The sequence below is a fragment of the Poeciliopsis prolifica genome, unplaced genomic scaffold (assembly GCF_027474105.1).
Source record: "Poeciliopsis prolifica strain line A6 unplaced genomic scaffold, Auburn_PproV2 SCAFFOLD017, whole genome shotgun sequence".
Classification (NCBI taxonomy): domain Eukaryota; kingdom Metazoa; phylum Chordata; class Actinopteri; order Cyprinodontiformes; family Poeciliidae; genus Poeciliopsis; species Poeciliopsis prolifica.
In genome coordinates, this window is record NW_026562392.1 from 6,898,739 (window position 1) to 6,914,374 (window position 15,636).

At 42.5% G+C, this 15,636-nt stretch overlaps 3 protein-coding genes across 3 annotated transcripts; 1 reads left to right on the plus strand and 2 right to left on the minus strand.

The window, feature by feature from the left end:
- Positions 1–992: 992 nt before the first annotated feature.
- Positions 993–2,520, minus strand: mdh2 (malate dehydrogenase 2, NAD (mitochondrial)). Its single transcript, XM_055042159.1, has one exon. The coding sequence runs from the start codon at positions 2,386–2,388 to the stop codon at positions 1,375–1,377; it is 1,014 nt and encodes a 337-aa protein (XP_054898134.1). The 5' UTR covers positions 2,389–2,520; the 3' UTR covers positions 993–1,374.
- A 1,643-nt stretch (positions 2,521–4,163) lies between these two features.
- LOC129367716 (E3 ubiquitin-protein ligase rnf146-like) lies at positions 4,164–8,715 on the plus strand. Its single transcript, XM_055042352.1, has 3 exons — positions 4,164–4,296; positions 4,934–4,991; positions 6,231–8,715. Exon 3 carries the CDS (start codon positions 6,243–6,245, stop codon positions 7,407–7,409), a length of 1,167 nt encoding a protein of 388 aa, XP_054898327.1. The 5' UTR covers positions 4,164–4,296; positions 4,934–4,991; positions 6,231–6,242; the 3' UTR covers positions 7,410–8,715.
- A 945-nt stretch (positions 8,716–9,660) lies between these two features.
- echdc1 (enoyl CoA hydratase domain containing 1) lies at positions 9,661–14,306 on the minus strand. The gene is made up of 7 exons (XM_055041789.1): positions 14,277–14,306; positions 13,556–13,725; positions 13,147–13,325; positions 12,399–12,541; positions 12,277–12,329; positions 11,886–11,966; positions 9,661–11,247 (listed from the first exon to the last, which is right to left on the minus strand). The coding sequence occupies exons 2-7, from the start codon at positions 13,618–13,620 to the stop codon at positions 10,845–10,847; spliced, it is 924 nt and encodes a 307-aa protein (XP_054897764.1). The 5' UTR covers positions 13,621–13,725; positions 14,277–14,306; the 3' UTR covers positions 9,661–10,844.
- Between the last annotated feature and the right edge of the window lie 1,330 nt (positions 14,307–15,636).

The window sequence follows — 15,636 nt, forward strand, 5'->3', positions numbered from 1 at the left end:
ACAGTCCAGCGTTAGCTTGTTGAGAAACAAATATGGTTCTGTTATCTCGTGAAGTCATACAGTGCTTGATAGCCTGCCATGTTTAATAATCAACTAGTGTAAATTCCTATAATTTATGATAAGTAATTGTAATTGAAATCATTTATTTCATTCATAGAATGTTTGGCTCCTAAAGCTGTTCAGCTTATGATACATTTGTCAGATCTTTTTTTTTAGGTACTGTTTGTATATGTCTTCATGTGTTCAGTGCACATGTGATTTATAATTATTCAGCTGAATTTCCAAAAAACTCTAGTTCATAAACTTTCTGATTTTTTATCCCAGTTTTGGCTACCACCCTCAGTGCTGGATTTAAAAGAATATGAGCCCAGTTTTGGTTCCCCATCTATACCAGTCTCTATGTATGCAACAGATTGATAGGTACACATACACTTAGTGGTTTTCATGCCTTTTATAACAGTATGCCTTCTCGTGAATTCATCTTTGTTTTTGCACTTCCTTAAAATGCTGCAGGACATAGCGGGGATCCCATAAAAGGCTATTAGATGTTCTGACTTTGGGATGTTTTTCCTCCTCTTCTCTGTTCATATTTTGAAAAAAGCCCACAGAAACAAAACTTAACTGTTAACAGAATTATTTCTAGGACCCATAAAAATAAATGAAAAACGTTACAGTAACCACCCCAGGCCTGTGTGCGGTGACAAAGCGCAGTTACTGACACACATTGGGTGTGTGACATCATTCTCGAATAATTTCAAATGTTTTAATTCACTTGTGTACATAAAAATCTCAGTGTTTGGGCTTTTTAACACCTATTTAGCGACACATCAGTTCTACGAATACAACATGTATTTTGGGTCCCCAAGTTTCTGCCCCTGGTAAGTCCTTGCTAAAGTCCGGCCCTGCGCAAACAAACCTGACCAGACCTGCTGATTTGTGACCTTCTCACTCTTTTAAACCATTATTATGCAAAAAAGGTAAAGGAAAGGAAGCATTTTAAAGCTAATCTGTTTATTGGTGGAGTGAATATTTTGCTCTTCAGTAATAACAACCGTTTTTGCACCAGTAGACATATGACAGCGTTCCCTCCTTGTTCACAGCAGAAAAGTCTATGCAAATACAGACTGCATTTAAATTTAGCAACAGAAAAACAAATCACAGTACGGTAGAGAATGGGCACGAATTATACACACAGAAGAAAGCTGTGGTTGGTAAAGTAGGAAAAAAAAAAGTCAAACAAAAATAAAAGAAAATGACCCAACTGCCAACAGAAAAAGAGAGGAAACACTGATGAATCTTTAGTTAGTCTGATGCCTTGTAAGACCGAACAAATTATCCATCATGGCTGGTTTTCTTGACTGAATCTGCTCCTGATTACTTCATGTTGGCCACAAAGTCCTCGCCCTTCTTGATGGAAGCCTTCAGCTCGCCCATGGCATCGGCCACCAGCTTCTCCTCAAACGCAGACAGCTTGCCCAGCCCCAGGTTCTTCTCGATGCCATTCTTGCCGAGCAACAGCGGCGTGGAGAAGTACTTGCACTCGGTCTCCTCGGACCTGACGAAGGCGCACTCGATCACGCCCTCCTTCCCGTTCATGGCGTCCAGGACAGAAAAGGTGAAGCGGGCACCTGCGTACGCCATAGACAGGGTGGCGGACCCCGCCCCCGCCTTGGCTTTCACCACCTCTGTACCGGCCTCCTGGATCCTCTCGGTCAGGGCGGTGAGTTGGTCGGAAGGAAACTCGACCTTGGGCGTGCACTGGGAGATCAGGGGGATAATGGTCTTCCCAGCGTGACCGCCAATCACCGGGACGTTGACCCGAGCCGGGTCCAAGCCTTTGAGCTCCGCCACAAACGTGTTGGCTCTGACAATGTCCAAGGTGGTGACCCCGAACACCCTGTTGGGGTTATACACTCCGTGCTTCTTCATCACCTCCGACGTAATGGGTATGGTGGAGTTCACGGGGTTGGCAATGATGCAGATCATGGCCTCGGGACAGTTGCGTGCGCAAGCGTCAGCCAGGGTGGCTACAATGGTGGCGTTGGTGTTAAACAGGTCGTCTCGGGTCATACCGGGTTTCCTCGGCACGCCGGCGGGGATAACCACCACTTCGCAGCCCTTCAGAGCGGCGTCCAGCTGGTCGGGGCCGATGTAGCCGCTCACCTGGGCCCTGGTCTCGATGTGGCTGAGGTCAGCGGCCACCCCGGGCGTGTGGGCGATATCGAAGAGGGAGAGCTGGCTCACCAAGGGGCTGTTCTTCAGCAGCAGGGAGAGCGGCTGGCCTATGCCGCCGGAAGCGCCCAGCACCGCCACCTTGGCGTGGTTCTGCGAGGAGGTGGACAGGCTCCGAGCCAGGCCGACGGTGGGTCTCACTGCACGGGAAAACATGTTGGTTTCGGTTCTTCTCTGAGGCTAGTTTGGGGAAAATAAGAATAGTCGACGAGCCGCTCTCCTCTGTGACACCAACGTCCTCTAGCAACGAGCGAACAGGAACTCTCCGGTTTCTTCTTCTCTCTGTTGTTAAGCGGCAGTCGGCGTCGACAGTAATGGCGCACTACTGCCATCTACTGTTTGGGAGTGGTTTAGATCGCTCACACAGTGCCCTGCAAAAGAATTTATGATATGTTACTTTCTAAAAATGATGTCAATAAGGTAAAAAATTATTTGATATATAATTTTTAAAAAATGTCACATTATAACCATATTCATTAGTAGGCTATAATTTATTGAAATTTCTGTGTGAGCTTAATACAAATTAATGCATGAATAGCTTTCTATAAATATGTATGTTCAACTCTGAAAATTGCAGCGAGTATGCATATTTGTTGGCATATTATAATTTGATATTCCTAATTAGGATTCAGTTCAACCAATGTTACTTTCATTATAAGCAAAAAGAACAGTTTGCACTTTGCCACAGGAATTGAACCAAATGACCAAATGTTGTTTTTTTATGTAAATTTAGACTTTGAGTCTGTGTAATAAAATCAACCTACCTACCTACCTACCTACCTACCTACCTACCTACCTACTTACCTACCTACCTACCTACCTACCTACCTACCTACCTACCTACCTACCTACCTACCTACCTACCTAACTACCTAGACCTTTCACACACAATGCAGACCATTGTGTGTGAAGGAAATACTAATGTTCAACATCACCCTGAACACACTGACCATAGCAGCAGCATCTTCTGAGCAGACTGTTCTTTAGCAAGGAAGGGGAAGCTAGTCAGAGTTGCCAGGAAGATTGATGGAGGTTCATGGTAGGACACAACTATAAAACACAAAGAACATAAACATGGCTTAGATCAAGGTATGTTCATGGATTAGCCTAAGTTAGCCAAAGCCCAGACCTAAATCCAATTGAGAATCTGTGGCAAGACATAACAAATGACATTCACATGTGTTCTTTGTCCAATATTGATGGAGTTTAAGCTCTTTGACAGTATCGACAAAAGTGCTAGAAGCCATGTATCTCTTTCTTTCTATTTAACATTCATGCAATACTTCATTTTCAAGCATGCCCGTGTCCAATCTTTCATGCATATCCACTGCACATGGAACTATGTCTTACTAAGATATCTTTCATGTTAAACAGAGTTATTGTTGAATAACTTGATATTTTCTATGCGTCTTTCATGTTTTATACAGCTAAGATAAAAATAAAAAATGAAGCTTCACTTGCATGAAAGAAATCTCAGCATTCCTACCCGAAGCCAGTCTTGTGATTTTCCCCAACTTCAACAGATCATATCTCTCTGTAATTGATATGAACTCTATCTCCTTTGCACTCCAGTCCATTTTTTGATCCCACTGTTGACGGTCTTTTCTGTATTTAGAACCTGTTTTTTTTTAAATACACAGTTTATTAATTCTCACTGAACCCAGAGTAATTCAACCTTACCCATTTGTTCATTATTGCGAGTTATTTTTGTTTTTAAATGTTTTATTTTATTTTGATTTATTTTCCATTAATTTGCCATTTTAAAAAAATCTGTATTTTTTATTTTTATTTTAGCCTTTCCTTTAAAAAAATAAAATAAATAAAATAAATAAATAAAAACGAACCCTCTGCTTTCATGCATCGTCTCGTGTGATTGGATCATATGAATTGGACGTCCAGTGACGTCAGGACGCTCTCCGACGTTGTGTCGTTTATCTCAGCTTCTCGTTGAGAGGAAAACAAAGACAGTCAACATTGGAAGTCGATGTACTTGCGCTTCGCACGGCTCCGATACGACGAGTTTCGACCGTGAAGAAGGCCAGTAGAAACAGATTTAAAGATATGGTGGGTATTCAATCGTTGTGGTGTCCTGTGTTCCCCACTCTCCTGTTTATATCGCCCTGCTGGAAGAAGGCAGCGCCGTCAAATGAGATCCGTCTATTTACTGGAGGCTGACCACTTAGCCCCAGATAGCTTTGGCTAGCTACGGCGGGTTTTACTGATCGTGGAGGATTTTCTTGAACTCTACACTGTGACCTCTGTTTAAACTCCCCCGGGTTAAAAACAACATGACACGCTGTTGCGCAGCTGTTATTTGTTGACTAAACACCCTTTCTCTTCAAATTCCCCGCAATACGGTGTTACATGTATGTGTTGCAACAAGCTCTGTTATTATTTCAGTCACAAGTCCCATCTAAAGGACAGCTTAGATGAAGTTGGCAAAAAAAAAAGTGGCACAGTTCCCTGATTGTCGCGAGTAAGCGGAGCATCCCTTTGTTTCTCTACTGTACCTCTTCATGTAATAACACATAGCTTTATGTGTTAACGTGAACTTTTAAGTTTTTCCCTGTAAATACAAGAATAAGAATCCACCTCTTTGCCTCGTAGAGTGGAAAAAAACACAAACAGCTTCATATCATGTTCTAGTTTGTTGAAGTTTTATCTGTTTTGTTTATCTTTTTTTTTTTGTTTGTTTCTCCAGTGGGTGGTTTGAAGGTTCAGAAGCTCTCCCGATGATTCATCCGCATTGACAACTTTAGGTAAGTGTTGAAAAAATCATGTGTGTGAAAGCGAGGCACGTGTTACCATAATCCTCCTGTTACATCACAACAAACACTACATTTATGTTTTGTGCTAGATCAATGGAAAGTGGTATAGAATTGTGGTAGAATTTGGTCTTTGTTCATCTTATGTCTTACCACCATAAGTCGTACAAGTTGCCATGTTGGAGATTTTGCAAACATGTGCAAAGAGAGCGCTTTAGTCAGACTAGACCACGGTCCTCCTAACTTTTTGACCTACAGGCAAAACAAAATAGTGGTGGAGAACTGGCCTTAGAGATTACCCTGAGCACACCGTCCCCGTAGTCATAGTAGGCTGTGGCAGCATCGTGTTTTGGGGACTTTTTGAGTCTAAATGCTCAGAAGGACTGCAAGAAACTCACTGCAACAGTTAAATGTTTCTGTGCTGTCCTCACAACATCTGGCTGTGTGTACCTAGATAGTCAGCGAACAGCTAATAACATGAATCAAGCCAAGCCTTGCTATTCTTAACTGAAATGTTTCATAAATGGATTTCGCTAGCTAATAAAAACATCTGAATGTTACACAAAAAACATTTTTGTAATTGAAATGTGACAGAAAACTAGCTGATACAGTTAACGCTAAACTAAAAGATTATGTACTATTTCATAAACAAACACATCTGTCTTTCAAACGGCATAATTATTTACAAAAACGAAAGTTTTCCAAGGTTCTAAGCGCATAAAGTACATTCGGTGTTGATGTGTCCTTCACTTTCTCCTAACAGTCTAAGTTCTTGTTGACAAGGTTACCGAAGAAGAATATGTCAAAGATAGTTTGCTCCTAAGAGAGCTCACTCTGATTAAAATTTTTCTTGTTTTTATTTATTTATTTATTTATGCATTTTTATCTCCATGTGGAAAAGTTTGAAAACTTACATTAAAATTGTTTGAAAAGTCATATATCTCCGTCAAATTGCATATGACGAGGTTTGTTTGTATGAAAAGTTATTAAATGGTAGTAACATCTTGTTTTGCAGCTTTTGGAAATACACACATTTTGATACAGCTAAAAATAATAATCAATCCATCGTAAAGCAAAAACATTTTATTGAAATTCCCATGTCTCCATTTGGCAATTTAATTCTTTGTAATTCCCATTGGCGAAATTTTACCGTCAATGGAAATGCAACTGCAAATGCAGTGTATGTAAACATCTGGTTTCTGGTGGGGAACTTAATCGTCTCCTGTTCTGCAGCGCTCGATAAGGATGGCTAGCTGTGGCGAGGTCGACCACTCCGTGAGCTCGCTCCCATCCAGTAAGAAGGGCAGTGGCGCTGGAGGTGGCGGCAGCGGGAGCGGCGCCGAATCGTCCTGCTCCGACTCCAACGGCTCGTCCCCAGCCCTGTCCGTGCCGGAGTGTGCCATCTGTCTGCAGAGCTGTGTCCACCCCGTCCAGCTGCCGTGCCATCATGTCTTCTGTTTCCTGTGTGTCAAGGGCGCTTCCTGGCAGAGCAAGCGATGCGCCCTCTGCAGGCAGGAAGTGCCAGACGACTTCCTGGAAAGGCCCACGCTCCTCTCTCCGGAGGAGCTGAAGGCGTCGGCGGGCGGCCGCAGCGGGGCGGCGAGCGACCACGCCTGGTACTACGAGGGCCGCAACGGCTGGTGGCAGTACGACGAGAGGACGAGCAGGGAGCTGGAGGACGCCTTCTCCAAAGGGAAGAAGACGGCCGAGATGCTGATCGCTGGCTTTCTGTACGTCGCTGACCTGGAGAACATGGTGCAGTACCGGCGTAATGAGCACGGCCGCCGGCGTAAGATGAAAAGAGACATTATCGATATTCCCAAGAAGGGCGTTGCCGGGCTGCGGTTGGACGTGGACGCTGTTGCCGGGGCACTGAGCTCGGCGGGTCGGGAGAACTCTGCAGATGGTGCCGACACCACGACGGCAGGCGCTCCGCCGCAGGCCGCAGGTGTCCCCGCCGCCGCTCCAGTCCCCTCCACTGCCACCCGGCCCCCCATGTCGCTCGGGGACCAGCCAGGGCCCGGTACCAGCCCCTCGGTGGAGGACTCTCTCTCCCAGCTGCAGATCAGCCCCAGGTCGGCCCCGCCTCACGACCGGTCAGGGGGCGGGGAGGGAGAGGGGCAGGATGACGACCAGGAGGAGACGTCCCCATCCAGGTCCTCAGACCCTCACACCTCCGTGGAGGAGTCTGCCTCCGGAGACTGGAGCGACGACGAAGAGGAGGAGGATGAGGAAGAAGAGGGGGGAGACGGCGACCAATCGGAGCCTTGGGAGGACTGGCCGCGCAGACGGAGACCGCCCCCGGAGGACAGGGTGACCCCCCGCGCCGCGTCGGCCTCCCCTCCTCCGTCCGCCCACAGCAGCGGGAGGTCCAGGATGCCAGACGGCCAGTGTACAGTGACTGAGGTGTGAATCCACTCCATTTAATTTATGCTGCAGATCTTAGGTGGGAGAAGTGAGGCATGTCACGCTCACACACAAACAGCTCTGCCGTTCTTTTCTAGCGTTTCCTGTCTATTGGTTTAGATTTGTTTTCTCAGCGTCTTCATCGGTGCCGCCAGTCAGCCGCTCATGCTCTCAAACTGAGACAGAGACGACGTGGTTGGGATGTAAATGATCTTACAAGTTTATATTTAACACATCATCATCATGAGAGGTTAAAAACGTCCTGTCAGTCATCTGCGTTACTTTGATTTGATGCCTATAGATTGTATTCTGTTTAGACGTTGAAGCTACACTGTGAACTTAACTCACAAACCCGTTTTGCCCAAATCTAAGCCTGGTTTACATCTACGGTCCAGAACCCTGAAGGCTTCTGTGAGGCTGAGTCAGACAGCGGTCGTCTTCATAAATGGCTGCTTTGTGATCATCTTAACAGTTTGGCTGACGCAGAAATGTCACCTGACTCAACCTCCATTGCACTGAATTCGATCTACTTGATCCTTGTTTCTAATCCAATCAGCTGCTTTCTCTGGGCCGATAATTAAACAATTAACTGAGCTAATGTTCCTCGTCTGGTTTTATCTACAATAAGATAGAAAACAAAAAAGCGAACTCCCATCATGCTTCTAAAGCGACTTTCATGTTTAAATTACTTGTGTAATATTTAACAATGCAGATTTAGGAGGCAGGTCAGTGTGTGGCTGCCTTGCGATTTATTTTTCATTTCAGATTAGTTCATTGAAACTTATTGTAAAGATTGATGTGTATTTGAAATGAATGTAAGCATTAGAAGTTGTGGTCATTTGTTTTATTGGTGCCCAGCCTTAAGGAATTGGCATTTTAATGTGAAATATTGGTGTTTGTTTGTTTGTTTGTTTTATTTTTTTACTTTAAAGCAGCTCTGTTACTGTCCCCAACATCCCTGACTGATCAATTCTCAAGTGTGCCCAGTTTTGTGATTTCTCCTTTATTTGAAGAGAGTTATTTGAACACTACTGTCTGTTGAGAGGATGTGGAGAACTGATTGGTTTTTCTTATCTCTATTTCTTATGGCGGTTAAATGTATGTCAGAGGACATAAAAGAACAAAAACAAGCTCTAGTTTTTGCCCATCTTGGAGGAATTTCAAGTGATGTTATTTTTCTATTAAATCATCTGTTTTTTTGTTTGTTTTTTTTCATTTTACTTTCCATTTTGGAGAATAGTTTGTGTAACTGTTTTGGCTTCAAACTTTTGTTACATGGTTTGTAATTTAAGAATAAACCTTTTTCATTTCATCATGCTAAAAACATATTTGTGATCATTTTAGTATTTGCTATCTTACTGATGTAATTAAATGTATTTTATTGTAGAAATGTCAGGATCTGATACGTCACTCGTCTGACAATAGAAGAGCTAATTTATCTCGTTTAGGGCTCAGTAAACTTTTGAATTTATGTAATAGTATTCAAAGCTTTAAATGGAGATCAATAAGTTAAACTGTAAAGCAAACTTGTCATAATTATAATTATAAGAATCACCAAACTGATCCGGGATCCTTTATCGTCTTCCAGTTTTAGAAGAATTTAATCCAAACTTTTCCCTCAGGACAGAAGCAGCTCAACACCTTTAGACTCCAGATAAATTGATGGTGGAGGTGGGCAGGTTGGGTGAATATGGATTTAAAAGTTGATTTTGTGGTATTTATTATAAGAGGGAAATTACCTGAAACATTTTTTTAAGGTAACTACATCCTTGACGGCCCGATAGAAATCATAGGTCCACATCCCCAAATCCTGCTCTTACCAAAACATTTTTAAACAGGCTTTTTCAGGATACCAGTTACATAAAGTGTGATGTACTCATGAAACGGTACAAAAATAATTCAATTCTTGGGGTCATCCAAACATTTAGAATTTATTGTCCAAATTCTTTAGGAAAGTTTTTATTACGATAAAATCCTATCCCTAATTGATTTCCTCTTGATAAAGACTTATGAACGGCTAATATTCTGATCCTCGTAGAAGTTCAGCTTCTTCAGTAGTTAAGAGTTCAGTAGTTTAATGTTCTTTAAATAGAACATTAAAGTAAAGAGACTGATTACTAATTAACTAATTACTAATGAGTCCCAACAATCATGCAGTTTTGGTTGAAGTGTGAACATTGCAACTGTTGGCACAAATATATAGCTTTTCTATAAAACCATAAATCTCAACATATCTTCCTTAAATTATGCAATACAGTAAAATGGAAATGTTTTTTAATCACAGTTATTCATTTTATGCATGAGACTGAAAAGTGTTTTGATGCATTCATATAGTTTAAGTTTATCATTGCTACATTGTTCAGCTTTCCAGGAGGATATTTCCATGGTGGGTTGCTATTCACCAGGACTTTCTCTTCACCTTGTAGGCGTTTGGTACTCTGCTCACGGCGCGTTTTTTAACGCTCTCTCTTGGACCGCCGCCAGCAAACGCGACCTCCGGAACGGCAGCACGAGATGAGGGTCTGCCAGCCTCCATGGGTTCTGCTGCTGCAGTTTGAGCACATCTGTAGTTTTCCAGCACTGCTTGGATAAATCCCCGGATGAAAATTATTCACACACACACCACGGCTCGTTGGAGTAATCTCATGATGCTGAGAGCACAATCCAAACCCTGTGAGTTAAAAGGCTGCTCTGGTCTATTGTAAGAGGAATGATATGCAGACATCAATGATGTTTATCACTTGTAATATCTTGCAAAGAGCATAAGCAAACAGATTTTCAAAGAAAAAAAAATTAAACCCTAGGTAAGTCCACTTTTGTTATTTTGTATCATCCATTTAAACATGAATGTGCTTTGTTTTTATTCAAAAAATGTATTTCCAAGATATGCTTTTTTAAAACTATCACCATGTCGTGACAGTATGAGACAGATAATCTGTGAAAAGAATCAATCTCCAGTACCAAGAGCCAGGAGGAGGGTCTTAGCGCTGTCAATCAAACCTTATGTACTTGCTGTTAAAAGTGCTAATGGTTGAGAAAATACTTACCATTTCAGGAAAACCGCCGTCATCGGCTGGCCAAGCTAACTAGCCTTAGCATTCGCAACATGCTCGCACATGGCAATGATTGACAGCACCAAGACCCGCCTCCTCGCTCTGATTGGTTGTTTATAGATAGCAATGGGACAAGGACAGAACTCGATTTTTTTCACAGACTATCCGTCTCATACTATATCTTCACAACATGGTGACGGTTTCAACAAGTATATAAAAAATATATTTTTTTTTGTAAAAGTTACATACTGGAGCTTTAAAATGGTTTCATTGAACCAAAGATTGGGAACATCAAACACCAATCAGCCTCTTCTTACTGAATCCAACCCAGAAACAGCACACACTGATTTTTGCTAATCTGGACAAATCTCAGGACGCTGGAGCCAAGTTATTTGTGCTTGGACTTGCTGGCCAAGGCTTGCAGATTAGCTGGAGCGCCCCACACGGTCCCAAACACCTCCTTCTCCATCCGCAGAGCCTCCAGCAGGGGGAGTTCTCTTCCTGCCAGCACTACTTTTTTCACCGCCCGGATCACAGGAACTGGTCCTTCGGTGTAGCGACGGAGCCAGTCTTCGGCCTGCTGCAAGGGGTTGTCCCCGTCGGCCTCCAGGACTCCGTCTGCCAGTCCGACGTCCAGGCCGCTTTTGGGGTCCACTTTCACGGCGCCGCCAAGCAGCTTGAGAGCATTCTGGTTTCCAACGATGCGGACGAGTCGCGCAGCGCCGCCCCAGCCTGGGACCAGACCCATGTGTTTGTGGACAAACTGGATCACGCTGCCTGTTGCCATTAATCTGTCAGAAAGATTGGTACATTTAGGACACATTTTCATAAAAAAACAGACAAAAAATAACCACACATTTTTTTCTGTTTTTGCTTATTTTTGACATACTGAAATATTTCAGATCAATACTCAAATTTTATTCTTGCAGAGTAAAATAAAAAGCATTTTCAAACAATGATTGACTTTATTAAAGCTGCAGTGTGTCACTTATAAAAAAATAGTTTTTTTTTTTTTACATATTTGTTAAAACTATGCTTATGTTGTGACATCTTTATAGGAAACGAATGATCTGTGAAATCTGTGTCCGACTGCCATCTGAAAAAATATCAGTCACAAAGTACCAATCAGACCCAGAAGGAGTGTCTTAGTGCTGTCAATCATCCTCATGCCTGGGCATAAACAATCTCTTGAAAACTGGATTAAATTTTTACTAGGGTTATTTGAAAGATATCCAAACATGTCTGATGATCTGAAACATTTAAGTGTGACAGAAAAAAAAACAACACCATTTTATATGGTGGAGACGTACACCATGTAAAATGTAATGTGCATTGGAATATTATTGTACCCTTTTTATATTAATTTCTAAATGTAAAAACATTTTCTTATATATATATTTGAAACAAACCAAAAGTGGAAGCTCTTTACCTAAAATCGCAGGCGGTGGTGAGTTCTGCGCCTCCTCCCAAGGCTCTGCCCTCCACCAGGGCAACAGAGATCAGGGGCAGCCTGCACTGAGAACACCACTCTGTCAGCACACACATCAGAAACAGCGCCTTGAAGGAAACCCCACAGCATGACGCTGCCACCACCATGCGTCACTGAACGGTGGCATTTCCCATTTAACTTAAACTTTGATGAAAATGGGCCAAATCTGTGGTGATTTGAAACTCTGTAAATATTTCCTTCAAAGCTTAAGAAGCCGCTAAAGATGAACCTGGGCGATGCCCGTTCTTAAATATTGTAATTGTTTTAAGTCAGAGAATCAATAAAATGTGCTTATTTCTTCATTTGCAGTTTGCTAAACGTGAGTGTTTACCTGAGCAGTCTTGTGAGAGCGTCCTGCATGAACATGCACATTTTCATCCCGTCCTATGAGGGAAGAACAAACCCGTTCAGGTGTGTCCAGACGGCTAAAACAACGCGGCCGGTCAGAGGTACCTGGGGGCTGGATATCGCTCGGACTGCGTTGAGGTCGGACCCGGAGCAGAATGTCTCGGCAGCGCCCCGAACGACGAGGCCTTTGCCTTCAGTCCAGTTCTCCAGCTGGCTCACCTTCTCCTCCAGGTCCACCATCATGCTGCCTGGCAGGAGGAGCAAAACCCAAAACACCAGACTGGACCGTAAAGACTACGACTTGAAACAGCACACTAAACTAGGGCTGAAAAAAAATGTGGATTAATGAAATGACTGTCATTTAATTTAGCAATCAATTAACGGTTAATTGGATTTTAAGAAACCCACCATTTTCTGAAAATTCAGAGCACCAATTGATTATGCAAATTTATGTAAATTCAATATAATAAATGAAACTTCTCACTCCTCATAGTTTTAGTTACACCTGGTTCAATTATGTAAAAAATAATTATAAAATTATCCTATTAAGCACCTTTTGCTATCCAAATATTAATTATTATTATCAAGTGACCCCCCAAAAAATGGTTGAACTTTTTACATTTTACAGGCTGATGCATCCTTTGCCACAAACGATCAAGCATGCATTAAAGGAATAATGTTATTATTTTTTTAGGCAGTACAATTATTATTTTCCTTTTTAAAAACAAATGTATTTGTTTATTTGCACTTTCAAAGTAATTCTAATATTGTCTAAAATAATCTTATTTTAAATCTGATTGATTGACAGAGGAACTGATAGATTAATTGACACCAAACATCTAAGCGATGGTACCGGAGAAGGCGTTCTTGCGAGCGGGGTTGTTGATGGTCAGCACAGCCACACCAGAGTCCTGCTTCAGCAGGTCGACGGAGCCTCCAGGGAAGGCCAGCAGCTTCTGTCTGATCTCCTCCTGGTTGAAGCCCTGGGTGCTGGAGTAAAGGCAGCAGCGGCGGCGGCTCGACGTCTGCAACCTGCGGGGACAGAGAGGCGCCCTTTAAACACTCACTTCTTCCACCAGAAAGATGTTTGAAAGCCACAGTCAATGACAACAAAGTAACACGGACAGGAGTCTGTGTGAGTGAGAGGCATAGGATGGCTTTGGAAATCGCTGAATTGTAGCTTTTTCCTTCCCAGGGAGAATGCATTTTCTGTAGAAATGCAGGTTAAGACGGTGAACAGCTGAGCTCGTTTTCTTCAATACCTGACCATGAGAGCACAGCAGCTGCTGCTTCTCAAGAGCTGTCTGGCCAGGGCGCAGAGGACCATGCTGATGCTGATCCTGATGCTGATCCTGCTGCTGATCCTGCAGCTGCTGGTGCTGCTGTTTGTGCTGCTGCTGCTGCTGTTTGTGCTGCTGATGCCGCTTGACGACTGAAAAGGGAGAAAAAGTCGTTTACCTGCAGCGCATCACTTTCACAAAGACGTCATATTGAATCCGGCGATAAGAGCAATTTGATTTCTATATTATCGTTTTAAAATGTAGTGTATTTAGGCTATGAGTAGAGCAGCACTTTGCAAAACTATTCAATGTTTATGTATTTATTTTTAGTGAAGTTGCTTCATATTCAGTCCCTAGTCAAACTTCAGACCTGAACTGAACAGGGAATCTGTGTCAAGATGTTCTCCATCGAATTTGAGTCTTTTGAGGAAAAACAGGAAAAAAAATCAGCCTCTAAATGTGCAAAGCTGGTAAAACCACAAGGCAGAAGATGTAGAATAAGAAGTGTCATCATGGTGTTTATTCACAGAAAGTAATGTTTACATTTTTAATTCTGAAAAATGCCCCCAAGAAGCCGTTTTCACTCTCCTTCAAATGAAGACAGAGCGCTCAGGTTATTGGTTGCAACTTGGCACAAAGAGAAGAGAAACTCAGTGTTTCTGCACAGACAAACAAAGACCAAAGGGTCGAGAGGAAAACCAACCTTGTACAGCCGTGTGGTGCCGCCGTTAAATCTGCACCACCAGGAACAAGAGCAGGAGAAAAACAAGGCCCGCTTGGGCGTGGGTTTGTTTAGTTTCCGAATTCCGCCACGCGATGGCGCCCCACAGCGAATTTTAAACCACTCTGGCGGAAGTGAAATCACAATGACCCCAGTGTTTTATTGTCTGTTTTACAAGTAAAAGCCTGCACGAGTTCATACTTTTACCTGTAGTTTTCTAACACAATTAAAATTCCCGGCATCTGACAAGAGAATTAACTGCCTTTCACGTTTTCTCTGCTCCCAATATAAATGTGCTTTTTCTCCTGAGCCACAAAAGAGTGGGCCTCTTGTGTCTTTCACGTGAGCATTGAGTATATAATATAACAGCTAAGAGAAGTCACTTCTTTTTACAGTAGAGGCAGAAGTATGTAACTTCCCCTCACCCACCACCAGGGGGCATCAGGATATGGGAGAGGATTTAATACGGGATATTTTATTGGAGTGAGTACAGGGACATGAGAGAGGACATCTTGGCTGCAGTTTGGCAAAGTGGAAGGTACAGAGGAAGAGCTACACATGCATGCACAAATGGTGCCCCATGCACAACAGTATATGACTGTGTGTGTGCTGTCGGCGGTCAGTAAAGTGATACACAATGTGCCGATCAATAAGGAGTTGTCCTTCACAGGAAGTCTTAGAATGTGCTGCAGTCACCCTGGTTTTAAAAGCAGCCCTGAGATAAGATATGCCACGCACATTGAGAGCTGAATTTATTTACCCAGTGCCAAATCACCACAAAAATCTATTTCATAAATTTTAACATGTCTTAGTTTCACTGTGGAGCAGTCTGTAGACTGGTGCCTTGCTGCAAGAAGGCCTCATTTCAACAGAGCATCTCTGGACACGCATGTCCTTTAGACTGGTTTCACTGCAGCTTCGTAACTGGAAACACAAAGATAGGACTGAGTACAGGGAATGGATTGATTTATGAATGAGACTGCATCTTTTGAATTATTGATAGTCAAATTACATGACCAACAAGAATCATGCAAGCTTGTCTGAATGTGTTTTTTTGTTTTGTTTTTGTGAAATTTATAGCAATTATTTATATGATTATGTGAATTTACAATCATCATATATGCTGCGTCTGATCATCTTTAAATATCAAATAAACAGAGCATCTCCAAAACAGTGGAACAGAAGACTCACATTGTGGATGTGCAGATTAAAATTGCTGCAGCAGTGGTGTACTATTCTTATTATAAGTAAATGTCTATTTAAAATAAATAAATGAACATTTCCATCTTGTTGAATTTATGTAATTAGGTAATTCTAAAAAGAAAAAAAAGGACTTTAGGTT